Genomic DNA, 26,051 nt, shown 5'->3' on the forward strand with positions numbered 1-26,051 from the left:
TATTTCATTCAAAGAATAATACTTAAAAAAATATTAAGCATAATTCTCTGCTTAAAAAAAAAACACTGTTCAATCACAAAAAAAGAGACATTTTAAAATATTTTTAAATAAAAAGGATGTTTGAATGGACTGGTCTTTCATGGCTATTATTTTATGTCTTTTAAATTATTTAACTTTTTTATTATCATTTATATAAAAATTCTTACAGATTGTTTAAATGTTTTTGTTCTGTTTTGTGCTTATAAAAATATAAAATTAAAATTATTTCATAAAATAAAACATAAGACAAAACTGCTTTTTAAAATTCTTATATTATTACATTTTTTAAATAACATGAGAGACTGATCATGATAATGAAAGACAAAAAAACCCCTACTTTTTCAAAATAATAACTTGACACAAAAATAAATGAACAGTTCAACTTCAATATACCAAAGACAGCTGAAGACTGAAAACCAAGTTTAACCTTCTGACGTCATTTATTTCAGCCAGAACTGAGCGTCTTCTCTGACTGTCCACATCTCATCTCTCAGTTAATGTGCCATGGCTTTTCTCTGTGCATTTCACCAAGGAGAAGCCTTGTGCTGTCACTGCAGACAGGAAAAGATCTGGCTCTCATTATGTGCTGCGGTTTTGCCACAGACACACTACAGACACACACGCACACAAAGAGGCATGGGAACCGATCGTTCACGAGAACAAAGAGCAGAGTAAGATAAGACATTAAAGAACAAAGAGGAAAAGAGTGAGACAGACTGAGTCGTTTTCAAAGGAATGATGAAAGAAAAGGAAAGGATGATATGGAGAATATGGAATCTGCTGCATCTGATGCAACATGTGGTCCACAATTATCCACCAACTGATCCCAGAACAGATCAGCCGGAGACCCTCAGCGGTGCAGAATTCACAATGGAACACTGTATACTACATACTTCAACTAAATATTGTACAGTAGACATTTTTAATTAACACTGTATTCTATACACTTGACTGAATAATCGTATACTGCATGCTTTATGAATATTGTATACTACATACTTCAAATTACTATAGTAGACTACACAGTACATACTTTAAATGACCACTGCATTCTTAATACTTTAAATGAACACCATACTACTTATTTCAAATGAAACATGTATACTACTACTTACTTCAAATAAATCCTGTACACTACATTATTCCAATGAAAATTCATATTGTATAGTAGATACTTCCATTACAATTATATTCCTCATACATCAATGAATACTCAGTGCAGCATGCTTTTATAAGTATAGCATACTACACACTGAGAATTTACAATGTTGAATATACACTTAAATTAATACTGACTGCATTCTACATACTTTAAATAAACACCCATACTACATGCTTTAAATTAATACTGTATACCACATACTTCAAATGAATCCTGTATACTACAAACTTATAATATTCATAGTGTTTAGTAGCTACTTCAATTAACCTTGTATTCTACATGCATCAATGAACGCTGCATGCTTCCATAAATATTGCACACTACATTCTTATAATTAACATTGTTGACTAGACACTTTAAATGTGTGTTAAATTTATTAAACTGGAGCTTTTATGAATATTACACTACATACTTGAAATGAACATTGTATTCTATTGTATAAATCAAGTGATTACTGCATACTACATACAAATAAATATACCACATGCTTCTGTGAACACTGTAAACTAAATACTTCAAATGAACAATAAGACTGAATTACTAAAATGGTTTGCATATTTATTATATTAAAAAATAATTATTCAAATGAGGCTATTGATTTTTATGGAAACCCTGTTTTTTTTTTTTTTTTTATAGGATTTTTTCATTAATAAATACATTTTTCATAACAATACTGTCACTTTTGATCACTGTACCATGTCCATGTTTTTTTCCTGTATTATTATACTGTCACTTCTGATCATTTTAACATGTTCAAACTTGAAAAGCAAGTAAAAGTATAGCATTAAAAGGGAATATGCAATAGAATGCCCGTGTTACTGAAGCGGCTTCCTGTATTACTCCAGAAGTGGGCGCTCCTCCATATCCCTACAGTACTTGCTTCATGCACGATTTACTGTATCCAAAGTGTGTCACACTAAAGAGTAAGTGCTGACACTGATATAACAGCTCAAAAACAAAGACTTTGTCAACTCATAAAGCTTCGTGGCTTTAAAGTGAACAGATGTGCATAAGACTGTTGACTCATCATGAAGAGTCAACAGATCTGCCGGATTTAACTTGTGTCCAGCTGGAAATATCCTTTGTTTTTGCACTCTGTTGATGTAAAACATACTAAAATACCACAGATATTGAAGAACATGTAGGAATAGGTCAAGTAAAAATTAGTGCTGGACAAAGAATAATCACAAATAATCACACTCAAAATAAATGTATTGAAATGTATATGGGACACACACACATATATAGAAACAAACAATACAAACAACAATTTTGTTACATAGATATTTAAATTTATACAAAATTTATATCATATACATTTATATTTAATATTTAAATATTAATAAAAAAAAAATCATAAATATATGGATGCATGTGTGTATTTATGTATACATTATAAATACACAGTACAGTATACACATACATTATATCAATAATTCGTTTTGGATTAATGAAATAAGCTTGATGAATTTATCCCAGCTCTACTTAAAATTAAAACTTACAATTTACATGCCCTTATGGGGTTCCAAACTTATGACTTTTCTTTTTCTATGGAATACCGAGAAACATATTTTGAAGATTTTTGAGGATTGGTAGCCATTGACATCCACAGAAGGAAGAAAAAAATAGTCAATGCAGAAAGGAAATACAAGTTTGTAAGCACATGGAAAAAGAGTAAATTATGACAATTTTCATTTTTAAGTGAACTATTTTTTTTTTAAATTTAGTGATGTTTTTTTGAGGGTGCTCACCTTGTGTTTCGGTGTCTGTGTGTTTCGGGCTTCCTCTGGCTCTTCTCTCTGGCCTCTTGTTGCCCGGGCTTCCTCCTACTCCTCCTCCTCCTCCAGGGCTACCGTGACTCTTGCCGTAGCCATTAGCGGTGGTTGTTGTGCTGTTTTTGTAGCTGTTGGACACTGGGATGTTCATCTGACTGAGAGGCGTGCGCTCCACAGGCTGCTTCAGCTTCTTGGGTGGAGGTTTGCAGTACTCCTCATGTCCCATGAAAGTGGAGACGTTGTATAGCGGGATGATCTCTAAGATGAGACACAGATCATAATTACATGACGGAAATAATAGTAGATGTGTAACAAAGCAAAAAGTGCTACACTGTGTACACACACACACACACACACACACACATATATACATACATTTATATATATATATATATATATATATATATATATATATATATATATATATATATATATATATATATAGTGGGTTAAAAAAAGTATTCGACAGGTCATGTTTTTTTTTTTTTTTTTTTTTTTCGGGGAAAAATATTCTAAAGAAGCTGTTAACATGGAATTGATCCAGATTTTGGTAAAAACCCAAACAATACAAACATAAAAATATAGCCAGAGAAAAAATCTGAAACAATTGTTGTATGTAATAACAATGAAATGACACAAGGAGAATGTACTGAACTACTTGCATTTAATACTTTTTATAAAAGGCTGTTTTGGTGATGGCAGCTTAAAGATGCTTCTCATATAGAGAATGAAACCACGCATTGCTCAGGTGACATTTTTTTTCACAGATTTTGACAGTGTAAAAATCTTGATAGTTCTGTGAGTTTCGTCAGTCAAATCTGATCTTTAGTTTGTATTTTCTATTGAATACAAGTCAGGAGATTGGCTGGGCCATTCCATAGCTTGATTTTCTTTCTCTGAAAATATTTGAGTTTTCTTGGCAATGTTTTGGATCATTGTCTTGCTGAAATGTCCACGCTGGTTTTATCTACATAATCCTGCTAATGTAGATGTTGGACTGAAGCAGCTAATATTCATTTACAATGAGGAGGGTTGCTGAAGAACTACTGAGAGAGTTCAGCTGCTGTCTGGGCTTTCACTGCCCTGCTACACCTCCCTTTATTTATGTGTTCAATACTTTTTCCCTGTGTCATTTCATTTTATTGCACATAACTTCATTTGTAAACTAACTAATATTGTTTACTTAGCATATATGGATTTCTTTGGGTGATACCAACATCTGGTAAAAATTTCAAGTCAACAGCACCTTTAGAAATATGTTTTCTGAGAAAAATGGTGAAGTGTTCAATACTTATTTCCCCCACTGTACACGCACGCACACACTCACACAAACACAATTTTCTTTTCTTTCAAACTTATTTACCTTATTAATACTTAATTAATATTAACTTAAATTTTGTAGCTTAAAATTTTAGTACAAAAAGTATATATTACACCACAATTAGATACGTTTATATAATTACAAAACAACAAATTATATTACAGAAATTATTAAATTATTATTAAATTATTATATATTAAACAAATATTATAAAATACAATATCTTTAAATGGTCACAAAACACCAAAACACATTTTTTTTGAGATGCTGACTCCTATATGAGCACAACGCTGCTAAAAACACTATAGGGACACATATATTTTACAAAAAAAAAGTGAAAATTGTTTGTTTTTGAGTATTTGACTTTGAGCAAATTTGTTCTTCCGGTTTGAATTTTTTTTAAGCGACATCACGGCGATTAGGTGCTTGTGTGTATTCCAGTGTGTAGACTGGATGTCAGTATCAGCAGGTACAACATGAGCATCTTTTCAGCATTAATTCATGAGAAAGGCTTTCAAGTCTTTCCAGACCGCCAATCAATGAGCTCTATTGTGTATGAGGTGCAACTTCATTAATATGCATAATAACTTTAAAGTTTTTACCTGTTACAGTGTTCAGACGACAGAGAGACGCCACGTTTTTGCCAACCGTAATTAAAAGAAGTGGAAGAATAAGAATTGTTCAGAGACATGGGTCGTCAGTGCTGCATTTACAAATGTGCTGCTAGGAAGGTTTTGTTTTCAATTCCTCGCTATGAGAGTGCAGTTAGACTTACGTGGGGATTACAGTAGTGTGCTAACACGCGAAAAAAATACATTTGTAAGGAACATTTTTTTTACCCGAGAGCTTTTCACATCTGGAAATGGTAAAATCCTCTTTAAAATCAATTTAAAATGTTTTTCTTGCATTAAAAGGAAATGCTAGTTTTGTAAAGACTAAATACTGTAGAAAAAAGGGCAAAAATACATAAGTTTATATGCTTATACTCTATACATTAAAATATAATAATTTATATAAAATAACAATTAAGAAACATAATATTACATTTTATAAATGGTGTACACGTTACATTAATCTACAAAAAAAAAAATAAATAAATAAATAAAATTCAGTACATAATCAAAAATCTATATAACGATGAGAAACCTTCCCTCAAACGTGTCCCTACTGTTCTCTGACAGTGTAGGTCTGGACAGCTTGTTGTTTTTATAGCTTTGTGTGGTATTTCACTTTCATGTTGTGCTTGTTTAGCACACAGTTAAGCTTTGACACAAAGACACAGCAGCCCATCCTCACTAAAGTATGCTGAACTAGCTGAATAAGACCAAGAGCTTTTACATCTGAAGCTTTACCTTCTGGGTATATGGGTGGAAGCCGATGTTGGTAAAACTGGTGTGGCACGTCACCGGGGCTGACCGGAGGATAGTATGACGTGTGTGAGGCCGGGATAAAGTGAGGGTGCGTCAGGTATGGAGGATGAATGTGGTGACTGGGGGATAAAGCTGGAGAGTAACTGGGAGGATAACATTCAGAATGAGGTGTGACGACAACCCTCCGCACGCCGGTGTTGTCCTCCAGAACCTGAAAACATAAATAAAACAAACAATATTTCATAAAAGATTGCAGTTTCAATAAAAATTGCCAACATTCCCATACAAGAGCATCCACTGTGAAAAAAGACATGTCAGAGTAGTTGGCAGTTCATTCCGCTGTGGTGACCTCTAATAAATTACAGACGAAGCTGAAGGAAAATTAATAAAATAATAAGAATTCCCGTACATTGTTAAAAATAATTGAACAAATTAAAGAGACAAAAATAAATCAATTTAAAATAAAGAGACAGTCACCCACAATATCTTTTTCCTCATTTCGTCACATGTTTCATTTCTAAACATTTATGACTTTCCTTCTTCTGAACAAAAGCAGATATTTTGAAGAATGCTGGGGGGAAAAGCGGATGTTGACATCCATAGTAGGAACACAATCAACTATGGACATCAATGGCTGTTTTTCAAAAACATTTTTCAGAAAATTTTCCTTTGCGTACAACAGAAGAAAGAAACTCAAACAGGTTTAGAACAAGTGAAGACTAAGTAAATGATTTTCTGAACTATCCCTTTAACTCAATTCAAGTTTATTTGTTTAGAGGTTTTCACAATAGTTATCGTTTCAAAGCAGCTTGTTCAAAGGTTATTGCATTACAACCAAAATCAGAAAAGCTATAAGGTCATTAGCTACCATAACTTTATTAGTTACTAATAACTTGAACTAATTAACTAGTAACTAAAAGCTTTTAGATAAAGTTATTATATATAGTAGTTGACCTCCAGTTGCAACATGCATCCGTGTGCCTTGCATTAATACCCCTGAGTTTGTTTAGTCCCTTGTCCGGTATTACATTGCAAAACACCCCTGTCAGCTTTTGGATGTTCTTGTTGAGTTTTGTTTCTAGTTCCTTTTAAATGTAAATATTGTAAATAAATATGTGGTTTTGATAACTCCTGTGATCCAGTGTGCCTCTTTATAGAGTAAAAGTGTAACACAGGCCAACTAAACCACGCCTGGGCATGATTCAGAGCACTCACACTTGTCAAACAAACCAGAAAACGCACCCGGGCATGGTTTATATAGCATACTGTGAGTGCTCTCTCAAAGATCATAGCCATAAAATAACTGCTGTTATTAACATAATAAACCAGATGCTTATTTTTATTAATTTATTAATAAATATTATTAATATTTTTTTCCCTTTTTTTACATTAGTGGTCAGGCATGTTGCTGCTTTATTCAGAGACATTTTGCATACCCCTTCTTTGTAGTGTGGTCCTGCAAAATTTTGTTTGTTTATTTGGAAGGCTGTACGGCCCTTTGCTTTACCCCAGCAACTTCAACCAAAAGACAATTGGGACACCACAACCCCTTCATGTGAACATGTAAAACAGAAGAGTAGGGGGAAATGGAAAGAAGGGGTAGAATTGGAATTGGGCCGTGATCTTTTTTCCAGACTTGCATACAAACTCCATTCAGCGAAGCATTAAGCAAGGAAAAAGAGAAGGTGAAGACTGACAATGTATACACTATACTGACAGCACATACACAAGCACTTATAGAAAAACACAATATATTCGGTACTAATGTAAACCAGTTAAGCAAATATTGGCATTCCTTCATTTCATACTTCTGAATTTCCATGATGTTCTGTGATATGCATGATTTCAGAAACATGAATCGGCTACTGTGACAGACAGAACAGCTCACTGTTTGTGATGACCGAAGAAAACCGAAGAAAATATTTAGTATTTTGCTGCAAATAATAGCTTTCAGAAATGTTTAGATGGTATTTTCTTTATGGATTATCACCATATAATTTTAGTTTTATTTTACTTAAAAATTTAAGATACAGCATAGGAATCTGAATAAAAAAAAACACACACAAAAAAAAATACACATCATTTTCAGTTTTGTCCTTAATTTTATAATGGCAAAGTTGGCAACCCTAATCTTGTTTTAAATACCCTCAAAATTTTAATTATAAATGATTGGGATTTGCATATGTATATTATACCTTCGACAAATCATTAATTTTCTTTTGACATTCATTCATTTTCCTTCCGTCCCTTATTTACCAGAGGTCACCAGAGCGGGATAACCCGCCAACTATTCCAGCATATGTTTTACACAACGGATGCCCTTCCAGCCACATCCCAGTACTGGGAAACACCCATACACTCACATTTACACACACATACACTAAGGACAATTTAGGGTGCTTTCACAACTAGATGCATGTTTCGGAACCTGGTGCATTTCCCCCATCATATGTAAATTAAGCAATCACATTCTGATCCACACCAACATCACCAGGTTTCCGCTTGATCAAAACGAACCGTGAATTGGATCAACTGAAGTGATAAAGCAACATGATCCAACAAAACTAATGAACCAGGCCATATCAGAGTGTATTATGAATAACAGACATATATACAGCTTAATGACTTATAAGTAGGGTGAGATGTCATCATTCCTACCAAGTAAATGCGCATTTCATGTCGAATACGAAAGTGAAAGCATGATGAAATATTAACTGTCATTTATCTGTTAGGATTATTGACCGAAATTAGAATCTGACATTTTTTCCTACATTTTAGGGTCATAATAACATCTCGAAAGAAAGATTAACCTTGATCTGCTTCATGATCTGGTGACGATGTCTGTGGGTGTCACCATTCAAATTGAAATCGCACCTTTTCGCTTATAATATCTCATTTCTCATTATCATATCTTTGGTGACTGAAAAATAAACCCTTTAACTCCGACCAACGTGAGGAGAGTTCACTTGCACATCACTTTTAACTATTTTACTATTTTGGTCTGTTTAGAAACTTTGTCGTGTGAAAGTGAACAGCACCAAGAACAAAAATAAACATTGCATCAATTTAATCCTTGTTTCAGAACAAAACCAGTGATCTACAGGTGTGAAAGCACCCTTTGTTTATTCAATTCACTTGCACCGCATGTTTTACACAAGCAACATTCTTGCTGTGAGTGGACAGTGCAAACCACTGAGCCGCAGTGCCACCTTGAATGTTTGTTGGGGAGGGGGGTTATCCCTATTCTATAAAACAAAACTGTATTTTGGATTAACAGTGTTCAAAATTAATTCAAAATAATGAACTTAACAAAACATGTTTGTATACCGCATATTATTTAGTTAAGTTGTCTAAGTTATCAGAACCATAGGAGAATCATGGAAGAACTGTGATCTATATTAAACAAAAAATAATCCAGAATCAAGCAGCTCTAAACAATTCTCAAGCTAGTCCCATTAGTGCTCGACTCGACAAATAATACAGGCCGTCTCCAAATCCAACGTGCCGGCAGTTACGAGGCAACCACAGACGTTCGGTGCCACTTTAAACAAAGGGCAGGAATGCAAAAGTAAACAAGGCCTTTTTAATGGAACGGGAATCAAATGCATTCCAGTGGAGGAATGTGTGCATGGAAGATGAAGATTCTGTTCAGCTCGCTTGGGAGAAACCAACTCACTGACCTCAAATCCTGAAGTCAACCCAGTTAAAAGTTGTGGTCAATACAGTGACGACAGCAGAAAATTAACTTTGTATATTAAAAAAATAAATAAAAAAAGATTTTAAATGGAAAACAAAGATCTGCTCTGCAAGACCTGGGAAATCAAGATAGTCCTGGTTCAAATAGTGAGTTAATCAAATATCAGCGGAATCAGTGTTTCCTATCAAAAAATAAAGCCAGATCAGATCTTTTGATATGCATTAAATATCAATATTTAATAAGCATCAAAATAATTTGCTGGTAGGCCTGTCATAATATCTATTTTTTGTTGTATGATATATTGCACCAAAATATATTGCGTTAAATGATATTACTGTCATTTTAAGACCATTTTATGCCACTCGTTATATTATGCCAGAATTACTGAATATAATATCATCACAATGCAAGTTTACTCTTGCAAAGAACAAATCATATTTTATTCTTAGAAATACTTCATTCAATTATAGTTATTTTAGTAATTTAATAATTAGGTAGTAGAATCAGAAAACGCATATCCTAAATAAATAATATATGTTAACAAAAAAAGTGGAAGGTAAAAAGTAACTGAGGCTGCGATGTCTGCTACCAGATCTATTTTCAGTTGTCTGACACCCACATGAAAATGCACTATAGTAATTTATAGTAAATACTACAGTGTTTTATTTTTCACCATACCGACACCGGCAGCTATGATAGAGACGGAGATGTTGCACAATCAGCTGAAAGGCGTCTATAATTGTTTTATTATGTATGGGCGATATATATTGCATTAGCAAAAATGACTGAGGTCATGTCCATGAGTTGTGCGCGAAGTCGATATATTGATTATTGTGTCAGACCTACTTACTGGTCCTATATTTTTGAATAATGAATCATTTAAATAATACATTTGCAGCTTTTTTTTTTTTTTGCGTAGAAGCAAAGTCCCTTTAAGGCAATCATTTAACTGGGCGGCCATCTTTAAAAAGCCTCTCAGGCAGTATGCTCGGGCATTCTGTCTGAATGGTGAATCATCAAATTCTTCAAAACTGTTTGCCAAGCTTTAGATTACATTACATATTTGGCATCACGGATGAAATTAAACTACAATTGTCTTTTAAGTTTAGTTTCTAAACATCTGAATCAAACAGAATTGCCATATTTACAGGTTGCCCAAGCTAATGCGCATACACACTCAAAAGAAACGAGATCACGACACAAACCTTATCTTCAGAAGTAATCCACAACATGGTCTTGATGGCGAATCTTCCCCCAAAAATGACAGCTACTCTTTGTTTACGTGTTTGTGAGGCATTTGACTAGTTGCTGTCATGTGATGTGCATTTGACAGGATGGACTGTACCTCGTGCTTTATTTCATACAGATTACAAAACTAAAAAACGTTTGTTTTCAAGTGCACTCAGTTAATTTAATAGCACAGATTTCAATCATTATTTTGATACATTCCTTATGTCTGTGAAGCAAGTATTTGCTTTTATTCCAGTTTGTTTGTTGACCACCAAAGTGTCGTAAAAGCACACATCTCGTTCGAGCTTTTCCCCCAGAGACACTATCAGTCTATAATGATTGATGATTGACTCCTGTACTAATAGGCAGGACTTCATTCACCATATTGACCGCAACATTTTTCTCTTTTCAAAACTATAAGAGTGACCTATCTTGTGTACTCTATAGTCTTTAGTAGAAGTAAAATAAATGATGGGAAAAAACATCCGTTTATGAGGCCACGTGCTTGTGCAATAAAACCCATTTCCCATCATTTTCTGTGGAACCAGCAACAATTACACAGCAAATGGGCATTATTATCACTTCATTTTGATGCACTTCAGCTAAAAAGTTTCCATCTTGCTGGAAAGTTAAAAGAGACAAAGAAACGGGCGGCCCAACAAACATGGACCAGTCCTGCCCCTCACATTCGGGTGGAATGCACTAATAGATCATATTTACACAAGTGACCTTTGTGCCATTATAACCCCCCACTGATTTATTACACCCACAAATCAAACTCTTTCTCCTGCCCTCTCCGCTGAAGTTTTTTGACCTTTCTACTGAAATGTCACCGCAGCTGACCTTTAGTAAACTTTAGCTTGACACAGTTCAGTAAAGACGGACAACTTTTGAGTTTGCTGCTTGTGGCTCAGTTGTTTGTTCGGTTGTATACTCTGTGAGTGTGTTTCTCAGAAAGGGATATTTCTCCTGTCAGGGCTGCAATCGCATTCTCATTGTAAAAAGAGAGCTTTTGCCACCCAGATGCACAGGACTGGCCCATTCCTGCTGGTTACCTGAGAGACGTAGCCAGGAGGAACGTGGATTGGTGGAATGGAGCCGTTTGGTGACATCATGGGAACCTCAGCAGGCCCTAAGGCAGAAAAAAAAAGAGAAGAATGGCGTCAATCAAAGAGAAACACAAAGCTGACTCCACCCCCTCATTCCATCACGTAATGCAGGGCTGAGCAAAGAAAATTCCAGGGACTACAAGAAAACGGTAGAGAAACAGGAATGCGTTAGTTATATGGCATGTACAATAGATAATCATTGTAGCGTCACAATAGGTGAACTACATTACCACCCAAAGCATATTTAAAGCTTGGTATATAGTATGTCTAACTTATACAATCCACTAACACTCATTAGCTAATCAGCCAATCAAATGTTGTAAACGTGGTCAAGACAATCTGGTAAAGATTAAACTGAGCACCTGGATGGGGAGAAGGCAAATTGGGAATCTTAGATTATGAGATGGCTAACATGAATTTCAGAAAATGCTGATCTACTGAGAGTTTACAGTGGATTGTTCATAAAAAATTTTAATATTTGATATTAAGGGGCTGTATTTTTGGTCTCATTTTGTACTTATGCCAGAGGTCAGATGAAAAGGCAAGACTGGTTTAAGCTTAAAAAAAATCAACAGTAAAGAATAAAAAAAACACTGGCAAAACAATTTTACTACAGAAAAGCATCTCTGAAGGTATAACATGTTGAAACATGAAGCAGATGAGCTACAGCAGCAGAAGAGAACTGGTGCAACTCTTGTCATCTAAAACTGCTAACTAAGGTTACAAAAGTGCTGGTAAACAAGATAATGCACCCAGTCTATGTCACAAAACTCAAATAGTATCAAACTGTTATCTTGACCATTTAATAGGGCTGGGAGATCATTCATAATAAAACTGCAAACGTGATTGAGACAAGCACATCTTGTCAGGGAAGAACAGTGTGGTCAGCAGTAAATCAACTCTAAAGGCCAGAGGGTGCTCTAGCAAGTACAAGCCAAATAACTGAAGAAACACGGAAAAAACACAGGAAATACCCATAGCGGTTGCTGAATAAACAGAAGATTTAACTAATTTCATTGATGTAGCTCAACTAACAATCATATGACTACAGAATTATCTCACATAAGAATTTATTTCAAACACTCAACTGACGTCATAAAGGGGATTGTAAAACCATGTTATTTTGTGTGGTAAAGTTGAAAAAGCTAGACAAACAGTTGCCATTACCACCGAATTTGAATTTAAAATCAATTTGGCTTAGCTCATCAGTGAACTACGACACTGCACTCAACTTGCCGTTGATTAATCTCCCAGCCCTACCATGGCAATGGGTTACTTTTGTACTCAAATGGCATCTAGACATTTGCACTCCCAAATATTCTTGTCTACTACTGGGTCTCTATGTTGTATCTAGTGTGTAACAGCCCAGATATCAATTGATACATGATGGAGGCCATTTCCTGCGTCTCATCTTCATTACCAGAACTAGTCTTTGACCCCTGTTTACGACAACCCTCTAAATATACCACTTCCAAATCCGATCCAATTTTCACTTAAAATGTGGAAACCGTTTCATCATCAATTTAAATTAAATGGCATATAGATATGAGTGCAAAAGAGCAACTTTGGGATGTGCTGCAGAAATGAGAGCTTCACATCTTGATTGTCCATCTGACAAATCTCCTGCATTGGTTCTCAGGAAAGTTTCTTGCACCTTGTTGAATTAATCCTACAACAAATTAAGGCAGTTAAAAAGCCAAAAGTGGGTCCAACCTGTCTAGCACTAGAACGGCATACCCAATAAAGTGGCCAGTAATTATAAATAATATCTAAATAATCAAGATTTTTGCCACACCACTCCGCTAAACTCTGTTTGGTACTACATCACTGGGTTAAACAAACAGTTTAAGGTATTGTTTATGGCTTCACTGCAGTCAACACAGTCGAAATTGGGCCATCAAGTCCAAGTGGTGCAATGGTCCTGCAGAAAAGCACCTCTGAATGTATAACATGTTGAAACCTGAAGCAGATGAGCTACAGCAGCAGAAGAGCACACTGCTGCAGCTCCTGTCAGCTAAAACAGCTAAGGTTGCTGCAAAGCAAGATAATTCACCATGTCTATGTCACAAAGCTGAAATAATATCAAACAGGTATCTTGACTATGGCATGGACGATTATTCAAAATCTAAAATTACAATCGTAATGGCCAATAATTCTAAAACAATATAGAATCAGATTTTTGCCCGACCACCCGCTGAACTCTGTTTGCTACTACATCACTGGGTTAAACAAACAGTTTAAGGCATTGTGCTTTTATGGCTTTACTGCAGTCAACACAGTCAAAATTGAGGCATCAGGTCCAAATGGAGCAATGGTTCTGCAGAAAAGCATCTCTGAAAGTATAATGTGTTAAAACGTGAAGCAGATGAGTTACAGCAGCAGAAGAGCACACTGCTGCAACTCCTGTCAGCTAAAAACAGCCAACTAAGGTAAGTGTTAAACAAGATAATACACCATGTCCATGTCACAAAGCTTAAATAATATCAAACAGGTATCTTGACCATGGCATAGGGCTGGACAATTATTCAAATTGTAATCGCAATCGTAATGGCCAGTAATTCTAAAACTGTCTGATTTTTACCCCACCACCACGCTAAACTCTGTTGGGTACTACATCACTGGGTTAAACAAACAGTTAAAGGTATTGTTTATGGCTTCACCGCCGTCAGTACAGTCAAAATTGAGCCATCAGGTCCAACTGGAGCAATGATTCTGCTGAAAAGCACCTCTGAAAGTATGATATGTTAAAAACATAAAGCAGATGAGCTACAGCAGCAGAAGCACACTGCTGTAACCCCTGTCTGCTAAAACCTGCAAACTAAGGTTTTAAAAAGTGATGGTTGCTGCCAAACAAAACAATGCACCTTGTCCATGTCAATAATATCAAACGGGTATCTTGACCATGGCATAAGGGTGGACGGTTATTTAAAATGTAATTCAGATTTTTTCCCCACCGTCCCTCTGAACTCTGTTTGGTACTACATCACTGGGTTAAACAAACAGTTTAAGGCATTGTTTATGGCTTCACCGCAGTCAACACAGTCAAAATTGAGCCATCAAGTCCAACTGGTGCACTACAGGAAGAATGGGCCACCGCCAGCACACAAACCCTCTTCTGTTATGACTCTCAGGGGAGACGCCGATGAATGAAACCCCTCCACCCACCGCACCGACTGTTTGTTGTCGAAATATAAAGCCCACAGATGCTGCCCGAACTGTGGACCCTCATCCGGGGCCCATGCTGCCGAGGGCCTCCAGCTGTTTTAGACATCGCCGTCTCTCATCCAGACCCGCAGGAACCTCCGGCGAGGTAAATCACCCTGATGAATTTTACAGTTTCTTCCCCCATCAGTCAATAGCGGGGGTCAGTATCTCTCCGGCTAGCAGGCTGGAATAAGACCCTGTTTGTGCTTGTATTGAAGGGGCTTCACATGAGTTTCTTGAGCAGACGGGACGAGGGAGGGGTGTGTGTACATAGTGATGTGTGTGGGTCGTTTCACCAGGTTGCGAGTGTATACGCACGGTGGCTTAAAATAACCTTTTCGCGAGGCGACGTGTACAGAGCACAACAAAATCTATTCAGATTGTACCACGTGTGTGTGTTTGGAAAGGGTCTCGCACAGGTAGGTGGCTGCAAACCCCTTCTATTTTTTCCTCCTGTGAAAGTGGAGGAGCTGGGATTGAGGTTTAGGTGGGGGATTCTGACATGACTGAGTGATAGGATTGTATCACGGGCTCTTAATATGAAGGGCCCTTTTATCCTTGACCCACAGAGAGAGAGAAAAAGAGAGAGAGAGGGAGAGAGAGCATGAGAAAAAAAAGAAAGCGAACAACACAAGCATTCCTCTACTTCAAATGAAGAGGTTGAAGAGATGGATGGTGTGAAGGCTGAAAGGAAAGAAAAACAGCTTTTTTAAAAAAGACAGATTGGGAAAACTAGATTTTTACTACTGATGTCAGAAATATTGCTTTAAATATCACTTGTATAACTCCATATGAAGCCTGTTTGGCCCTCGGTTTTTTGTTATTATTTAAGTATTGATTTCAATCAATGTCTTTTGATATAAAATACACCAATATTCCACTGAAATCAGTATACTACTATTTTATAGTTATTTATTAAATGGTCTGTTGAAATTCTTGACTTTGATTGGCTAAAATCGGTTAATGCACAGATAGTTCCAGTCATTTTGATCACAGTAATCACTTAATTGACAGATAGATAAAGGTGTAAAAAAATCTTTGTAGCTTGCTCCTGGATTTTTAAGCATATTTATCATCAGCCAGTTAATAAAAAGTAATGATAAAAACAAATAAAATAAAATGAAATTATAAACATTCATTCATTTTCTTTACAGCTTAGTCCCTTTATTAATCTGAGGTCGCCACAGTGGAATGAACTGTCAACTTATCCAGCATATGTTCACTGGCAAACATCCATATACACACTCATTCACACTCATACAATACGGATAATTTAGCCTACCCAATTCACCTATACCACGTCTTTGGACTTGTGGGGAAAACCGGAGCACCCAAAGGAAACATGCAAACTCCCCACAGAAACCAACTACCCACTGCGCCAATTCAATTCAATTCAATTCAGCTTTATTTGTATAGCGCTTTTACAATGTAGATTGTGTCAAAGCAGCTTCACATAAATGGTCATAGTAACTGGAACAGTGTAGTTCAGTTTTTAGTGTTTAAGTTCAGTTCAGTTCAGTTTAGCTCAGTTCAGTGTGATTTAAATCATTACTGAAAGTTCAAACACTGCGCCACCATGCAGCATAATTTTAAAAGAATTAAAATAAAAAAATGATAAAAACAAAATCAAATGATAAAAACAAATAAAATAAAATTATAAAAATAAAAGAACGATAAAAACAAACAAAAAAACTAAAAAACTAAAATAAAATAATGAAAAAAAACAAAAATATTCTAAAAAAGGTAAAAACAAATAAAATAAAATGAATGATAAAAACAAATAAAATAAAAATGATAAAAACTATTAAAATTAAATAATGATAAAAACAAAAAATGACAAAAACAAATAAAATTAAATGATAAACAAATTAATGACAAAACAAAATAATAAAAACAAATAAATAATTAAAATAAATGAAAAAAACAAAAAACAAATATCAAAAAAAATAAAATGATAAAAACAAATAAAATAAAAAATAACAAAATAATAAAAACAAGTAAAATAAAATAACGATAAAAACAAATAAAATGATAAAAAAATAAAAAATAAAATAATAAAAATAAAACAAATAAAATAAAAGGATAACAACAAATAAAACAGAATAAAATAATAAAAACAAATAAAACACTGATAAATACAAAATTCAATTATAAAACAAAATAAAATAAAATAATGACAAAACAAAACAAAAACGTGAAGTGAAACAGACAGATGTGTATATTGGGAAATGGGGGTTCATCTGTGGGACTGCCAGACTTTTCAGGAGGCTCTTCAGCAGAACAAACCCCTCTTTGTGCACAAGAGAGCCGCTCTCCCCCCCGACTACTTCAGAAAGTCCACTCAGGCTACGTTTACACTATAGTGCGCTTTCGTTTTCAAATGCACAACTTGAGTCTTAGACCCACAAAAATGCAGACTATTGGAAATGCTTCAGACCCCTTTTTAGTCACGCACGATCAGGTTCAAAGAAGCCTGCGATTGTGTCTGAGCATCTCATACATGCACACAATAGAGTATATCATGGCACTGCTAAATTGAGGATGTTGTCTGCAGTCAAACAAACATCTGCAATGTAAAACTAATTAGCCTAAATTGTGTGAAAATAAACATATTCCTTTTAAATAAGAGATGCCCGTTTAGCTATAGGCAAGATATTTATATCCAACACACACTAAACCTACACTGTAAAAGTAGATTAGTTGACTTTATCTAAAGTGAGCAAACCCATTGCCCATTAATTTATTAGTATCTCTACTACATGCATTGTTATAAAAAAATAACAGCAACTTAAAAGTTCCAAGTTACAATGGGTTTACTCAGTTTCTTTAGATATTTACAACTGTGACATGATATCACAAACCATAAACAACAGGATATAGTTAAAAGATCTCCAACCAAAATATTTTGTAGATATTATTGAACATGGTTCTACTAAAAATCATGTAGCCCATTTACAATATAGAGAAAATTAATGCAGGATAAATTTAATGACTCTTATTATATCAAAAGAAATTGGGAATTAGAGTTAAACACTAATAGAGGATGAATTGTGTAAACAAACATGCACGAATTGTCATGAGGGTATAAGCAGTCAAATATGGAAGAAGTTCGACTGGAAGATGAAGATGAGGTTCTTTAGAGTTCCATTAGCGGTCACCAAATTCGATAGTTCAACACAATTATCACAATACAGGAGAGAGTGGGGGGTGGGTCACATATTTGGTGTGTATTGGCAGGAGGTTAAAAGGGAGATTGGTAAAGTTTTAAGATATGACATACCATTGCACCCAGTATTTTATTATTTTTTTTGGTTGATGACTTCCCCCCTGATCAGTTCTGTAAGTTTTACTTATTTGCACTACATATATGATTAATAACAGCTAGGAAGATAATTACAGTGAACTGGATGACCTACTTTGAATGGACAGAGACTGAATCAAAAATATATTTATATATTTGAGAAAATGACTGCAGATCCATTTATTCATTCAGTTTCTTTTCGACTTAGTCCCTTTATTAATCCGGGGTTGCCACAGCGGAATGAACCGCCAACTTATCCAGGACGTTTTACGCAGCGGATGCCCTTCCAGTCGCAACCCATCTCTGGGAAACATCCACACACACACTTATTCATACACACACTCATACACTCTGGACAATTTAGCCCAATTTATCGTACCGCATGTCTTTGGACTGTGGGGGAAACCGGAGCCCCCGAAGGAAACCCACGCAAACGCAGGAAGAACATGCAAACTTCACGCATGACGCCGCATGACTTCAGATTTGCAGTTTAAATCAGATATTTTCCAACAGACCTGAGCATTAATCAAAACATACTTAAGGCTGGCTCAAACTGCGATTTTTTATTTATTTATTTTTTGGGGCTTTTTGCCTTTATTAAGTTGATAGGACAGAAATGAGACAATAAGGGAAGTGGGAGAGAGAGAGGGAGTAGGGAAAGGAAATGTTCTTGAGCCGGGTTTCGAACTCGAGACGCCTTGAAGTGCTACTGCTCCATATGTTAGCGCCTTAACCACTAGACTATTGCGCCGACTGTGCAAAATTATATAATCCTGAATGATTGTAGCATGTCAGACTGCACGAACATGGCTCCCATGTCACATTGTAAGATCTCAGCTGTCATAAAGTCAGACTGAACGACAATGAGGGCCAACAAAACACGAAACCAAACACGAAAGAAAATGCCCTCTGAGTTTCACGTCCTCCATCTGTGACACTTTCACCAAAATTCCTCACAGTAAACATAAACAATCAGTAGCGGCAATTTTGCACAGCATGCCTCAATATTAAAACCAGGAAGAAAAAAAAACATGGCATTTACCCACGGTCATTTGAATTGTCGCAAGAATTGCGTCTTCAAATTCAGAGCTCCTACTGGTTCTTGGATTGACGCTCATTGCAGCTGTTTGTTACACTGCAGGAAAGTGTCTGAAATCTTCTGACACTGCCAGAACTTCATCGGAGGAAAAATCTGATCGCAACAGGCACGAAGCAGCTGACTGCCAACATGTGAAACCAATGATCAAAGATCACCTATTTTAGCCTAGGATTTCAGAAATCTTTTGAGATTTCCCAAGTCTGTCCCAGATGACAGAATCATGGCTGAAATCTCAGTGTGAGGAGGGCTTTACTTGATTTTGAAATGCTGTCAGGGGCTTTGTTGTAGCTATTGTCTTTAAATTGGAGTTTATTTATTTACTTTTTTAATGTAATGTATTATCTTTTTTTAAGCTGTCACTATTATTTATGTATTATTATAATTTATGTATATTATTATTTATTATATATAGACTATGTCTATAAAAACTTTATTTAAAATAGGTTTACTGACTATTTAAAGTGACTTTAATAGGTGATTTTAAAGGCAGTAGGTTTACACACTTTTTAAAGTAAAGTAACTCAAGCTTTTTACACTCATTAGTAGGGTTGGGTATAGTTTGGAGTGATAAATCTGTGCTAAATCGATACTTTTAAAACGGTACCGGTGCCAAAATGGTGCCTGAACACTGAACAGATACTTTTTGAGCCACAAAATTATGGTGGATGACTCTAGAAAAATATTTTATTTGACAAAAAAATAAATAAAATTAATTTTAATTGAACAATATAATTCAAGTTGAAAGTATTTAATTCATATTTTATATATTTGAATTGAATTGCTTTAATATATTTCTTTTGATCATTTGTTTGTTAGCACACATTTAAGATTTGCATAATGCTATTAACATTACATTAGCTTACTACTAACCTGTGAGAAGGCTGTCATCAGAATCAAGGAATATCTTTTTTTCTAAGCTTGGTGTTTGTGATTACTTTTACAAGGACATCAGTAATCTAATTATTTATCTTAATCTGAATAAGACAATAATATGGTTACAGTGTTTACATGGGTTGCTTTTGAATGTTCCTTTCATGATCACGCTTTACATGATATAGTACATCTATTAACTTAACTGTGTCACTGCGCTATCCACTTTTCCTCTGAAGTTTCATGTAATTTCGGGTGTTTCATTTTTAATTTGTCGACTTTAACTGCAGTTCGGCACTTTCACTTTTAATCTGCAACATATCGTTCATAGCCCATGAGCTCTTAATCAGAGTATTGTCTTAATCATATTAAAATTGGAATGCTGGTGTCTAAGTAAACGTACTGAGTGAAAGTGTCAGATGATGTCACAAACTGTCGAAGACAGTGCATTCCCCTGCCTAAGTTGATTCCATACGCCCTCATAATGTTTCATTAAGTTTGATGTGCTTTCCCTCTTACACTAAACTATTGTAAAGCATCTGCTGCACATTGCTGTGTCAGAATCCTTGTTTGTAAAATGTAGCCAACTTTAGAATGCTTAGTTTAAGCAAATTCGCTAAATGTGATCATGCGTGTCTTTGACTTGCCGTACTGAAGGAAATCGCTCAACGGATGCTCTATATTGTGTGCATTGCCTAAGTGCGTGCGTTGCTCAAGCTACAAGAATAAACGCAGAAGGTGTCCGTATCCTTCAAAGTTGTTTAGAGTTAGATGTTTAGAGATGATATGACAACACATACCTATCTGTGCCTTTGATATACGCCTTGATGCTTTTTACGTCCTTATCGCAGCACCAGTGACACCAAAATAAGGCACCGAAATGAATATGCTGATTCGGTATGGTACATACGGGTTACAGAGGTTTCGGTACCTAACCCTACTCATTACACTCATTAAACTTGGTTTTTCTAACAATTTACGAGGAAATAATTTGGGTTTTCTATATGTATTTTTGAATGATATTACTCACCTAATATCCTTAATATTCACAAATATGGTGCTAAAATTTATTGCCAACTTAAACTTTTTCTTTTCCTCCAAGCTAAATTTAACACTAAATACGAGTTTCTGGTTTTATCTTTAATTACCTATAGGATTTTTTTTCTCTCTCTCTCTCTCGAGTTAAATTAGCAATACTTTATAACTAATGCAATTATAAATTGTGTTTTATGTAATATTTGTAGGTTTATTTTATTATTACCTAGCTACAATTTCAGCCATTTAGGCTGCATTTACACTGCAGATCTTGATGGTCAATGATTCCATCAAATCCGATTCCAATGCTTACATAATCTTTTAAAAGTGACTTGTATCCAATCATCTGCATTTACACAGCGCACTGCAAAGGTGCAATGACCAGGAAAAATAAAAAAATAAAAAGCTGACTAACAGCTGATAATTAAAGAGTGCTCCTCTCTCTATTACTGTATGTAATCTGTTCACTGTTCACTTTTGACAAGCGGTTTTACTATAGTTTATGACAGAAAGGTTCTCATTTGTATATCCTCTTTTAATATAAAGGCTTTTTTAAACTTTAGGCATCTTAATGTCTATGGCGTGACAGTTCAATTTTTCAATTCAGCTTTATTTGTATAGCGCTTTTACAATGTAGATTGTGTCAAAGCAGCTTCACATAAATGGTCATAGTAACTGGAACAGTGTGGTTCAGGTTTTAGTGTTTAAGTTCAGTTCAGTTCAGTTTAGCTCAGATCAGTGTGATTTAATCATTACTGAGAGTTCAAACACTGAAGAGCAAATTCATCGATGCGTAGCTCTACCAATCCTGAACCATGCGAGGCAGTGGCAACAGCGGAGAGGGAAAAAAAACTTCACCTGATGGGAGTGAAGAAAAAAAACCTTGAGAGAACCAGACTCAGTTGGGCACGACCAGTTTAATTTCTCCGCTGGCCAAAAGTCTTGTGCAGAGCTTCATTCGCCGTGGTTTAGGCTGGAAGATGGCCTCAGCGAAGACTCGTCTGTCCCTGGAGCGTCGCTGGAATCAGACTCATGTTCTCCACTCCCCACGACCATCAGCAGCTCAGGATGTGGCCTGAGCGAAACAGTGACAGGCGAAAATCTGATCTACCTGCTTACACTGCAGACACGAGAATACAGATCCGATTCATATTGAATAAATTTCCACATATGAACAAGGCCTGAATCTGATTCTGAGTAAATCGGAATCCATGTGATTTGTTCCTGCTTGCACGTACATGGGCCATATCCGATCTGTGTCACATGGGAAAAAAAAATTGGATTTGAGTCACTTGAACAGTGCAGTAAATGCAGCCTTAGTGACCTTTTCTGAAATGTAGTCTAGACAAGACAGAACAGAGTAGCATTTTTGTTTTAAAATGCAACAATATAACTAAAACACACTAGTGTAAACGTAGCTGACACATCGCCACATTACAGTACATGTGCGTGCACGTCTACACTGCTTTTGCTCCAGATAAACTCTCGAGGAAAAGCTGCCAAGCTGCGTTTTCGGTTTCTTTCTTCTTTCCAGAAGCAGTGATTGACAGTGTGTGCATGTGCTTATACATAGACACAAAGAAGTGAAATAGAGGTTCAGCGCTCCACAAACGATCAGTTCCCAAGTCAGATCCACTAATTCACTGTGGAGGACTAGTTTGGCCAGACAGGGAGACGACAGGCAGAAAAAGAGCATAAGAAAGGGATGTTTCTGGAAGGAATGTGTTGCATCAATCTGAGGACCGCGAAGAGAGGAAGTGCTTTTTTTCTGCAAGGGTTTGCAAATTTGATCTGTGTTTTTGAGTGAGAGAGTGTGTGTTTACTGTAGTTCTCTGTAGGAGAGAAAAATCACAAGCGAGAACACATGAACATGTCCTTTGTTTCATGCTCTAAGCAGGTCTCCTACTATTCAAACTCTAATATTTATGAAAAATGCTCTTAAAGCTCTCAAACTGCTCAGTTTTGCCACATCTTTAATACATGTAAAATAAATAAATACTAATACATTAAATAAAAAACACCATGATAGTAAACTAAAAATAAAAACTAGTATTCATGAAAAAGATCTTAAAGCTCTAGTGTTTAAAGTCTTAATAAGTTAATACTAATACATTAAATAAAAATACTATGATTGTGCATTAAAAACAAAAAACCTATTTGTACAAATCTATTCTTCCTCCAAATATTTCTCTGCACTAAAAAATAAAAAGATTTATAATTAAAAGAATTATTACAAAAAGACAAGACAACACATTTTTATGTTGATTTAACCTATTTGAATAGGTTAATCAGGTTTAAACTATATTTAAGTTATACAAAATTTAACTTCAGATTTTTAATCAGTTTGATTGATGCAAGTTAAAGTTAAACTAAAACAAAACTTCAGTCAGCCAGAAGTTTAGAAGTTAGAAGGGCATGCTAACCTATAAATAAAAAAATAAACAAAAATACATATAAAACAAAAGACTAATATTTTACTCAAATTAATAATGTAGCCTTAACTCAAAACTTTAAGTCTAAATGTAGGTGCTAAAATGATTATTGATAAATAAAAGAAATATATAAAAATAATGAAATTAAAATATTAATAAATAATATATGAACATTGTCATTATTGTTGACAATAGAAAACAATATTTAGTCAAAAATGTCTTCAATAAAATTAAGCTAAGTTCTACACATTCTTATCATAGTTCTATAAACTTAAAAAAACACGTTACCTTAAATTTTTAAGTTGAATTAAATCTTTATTTAAATATTTATTTAACCTTTTGAGTCCATTGAACTTATAATATGTTAAATTGATTTAAAACAGTTTGTGTAACTTATAAAATTAAGATAGAACATCATTACCTTAGTTTAATAAGTTCTAATGACAGACAACATACAGTATTCCGTCAGGACTAATTGATCTTAAAATTTTTACAGTGTAGTTACAAAAAGCACATAGAGAATACCTTCAAAAACATACAAAAATTAACAAAACATTTCCATTTCATCTTGATTTTTGTTTTTTTGCATAAAACGTGAGAAAGGATGGTGTAAAACATCCTTGATTACAAATAAGCAAGGATCTCCATAACAATGAAAAATCAATATTTGAGCTCATAAAAACAAGGACAGGGACATGCTGAAAGAAATTCACTACAACATGAGCCTTCCATCAGTATTTCTTCAGCTTTTCCTTTCAAACTGATAAAGCAGCAGAATTCCAGACCTGCAGTGCATCTGATTATGTATATACACGACAGGGTTTGTTTGTGTTTTCATCTGTCTATGATCACATGGCCCATTGTTCCTGCTGTAAACACCATCTCTCCATCCAACGAGGGAAAACGTAAAATAAAAAACATATACATTTTAAAATAATAATTTCTGCCACTCAAGTGTTTACTCAAGTGTTGATCATGGAGAATGTAATTGTGTTGTCTCGCAGACCAAAATTAAACACAATCTATCCTAATTCAAGTGCTAGTTAAAAAAAATGGCATCTTGAACAGCAATCATAACAAGATATGATGCCAAAGTCAGTTTGTTGTAACTCCAAATGGTGTTAAAGAAGAAACAGTGGAGCTTTGCTTTCCCAGTTGATTTACACAGACTCGAATCACAGGGGGAAATGCCAAATATTTACTATGAAATGTTTATATTCGCATTAATGAAAATTATTGCAGAATTCTTGGCAGATTGCCTTGAGACACACAGACAAACGCACTCTGTTAAAAGTGTAAATACAAAATGTCCCACAGGTAGAAATGAGACCTCTCGCTTAGTGTGGACTGCTGACTTGGAATAGCGAAACTACTTGTATTATTCATTCATTTATTCATTCATTCATTCATTCATCATTCATTCATTCATTTATTCATTCATTCATTCATTCATTCATTCATTCATTCATTTATTTGAGAACGGTTTGTTTATGTTTAAATAAAATACATTTCTGAATAATTTTTTAAATATCTATTTTTTTTAAATACTAAATATTTGTTTATTCTACAGACAGACAATGTAAATAAGTATAGTATGTAACAAAAATTTATCCTGACAATATTAAAAATGTGTATTGTTTATAACAAATGGATACATGAATAAACCTGTTTATAACAAACATTTCTACATGTGAATGAATATTTAATCATTAATCAGTAAAAGAACAAAAAATAAACAAATGAATTAATAAAAGCATGAATGACTGATTGAATTTATAGATAAAAGCATGAACGAATGATTGAATTTATAGATAAAAGCATGAACGAATGATTGAATTTATAGATAAAAGCATGAACGAATGATTGAATTTATAGATAAAAGCATGAACGAATGACATTAGTCAGTGAAATAATAAAAATAAACGATTGAATAACAGCATGAATGAATGTATAAATTTACAAATAAAAGCATGAATGAATGAATGTAATTAATCAGTGAAAGAATAAAAAATAAATGAATGAATGAATGCATCTATGAAAGAATTTATAATTATAAGCATGGATTATAGCATAATTCAATGAAATTAATGAATGAAGAAATAAAAAAAGAATAAATGAAAGCATGAATAAAGTAATAAGAACAAATGAATAAATAAAGCAATAAAAACATGAATGGACGTGTGAATGAATGAAAGAATGAAGGATGGAATAAAACAAATCCATGAATTAAAGCATGAATTAATGAAGAATAAAACATGAATGAATGAATAAAAACACAAATAAATGAAAGAATGAAGGATGGAATAAAACAAACGTGTGAATTAAAGTATGAAAAAATTAAGAAAAAAACACATGAATGTGTGAATGAATGAATAAAGGATGGATGAATGCAAATGCATTAATTAAA

At 34.6% G+C, this 26,051-nt stretch overlaps 1 protein-coding gene across 2 annotated transcripts in view; it reads right to left on the reverse strand.

Annotated features, from left to right (window-relative positions):
* Positions 1-26,051, reverse strand: part of fndc3bb (fibronectin type III domain containing 3Bb) — a 136,550-nt gene that overhangs the window by 59,409 nt on the left and 51,090 nt on the right. For both annotated transcript variants that reach the window (XM_087309644.1, XM_087309645.1), the window contains exons 4-6: positions 11,650-11,726; positions 5,650-5,878; positions 2,953-3,234 (exon numbers count right to left, since the gene is read on the reverse strand). In XM_087309644.1, the coding sequence (XP_087165770.1) occupies positions 2,953-3,234; positions 5,650-5,878; positions 11,650-11,726 (588 nt within the window). The remainder of the gene's footprint in view (positions 1-2,952; positions 3,235-5,649; positions 5,879-11,649; positions 11,727-26,051) is intronic.

The sequence above is a fragment of the Danio rerio genome, chromosome 24 (genome assembly GCF_052040795.2).
Source record: "Danio rerio strain M-AB ecotype USA chromosome 24, GRCz13ab, whole genome shotgun sequence".
NCBI lineage: Eukaryota > Metazoa > Chordata > Actinopteri > Cypriniformes > Danionidae > Danio > Danio rerio.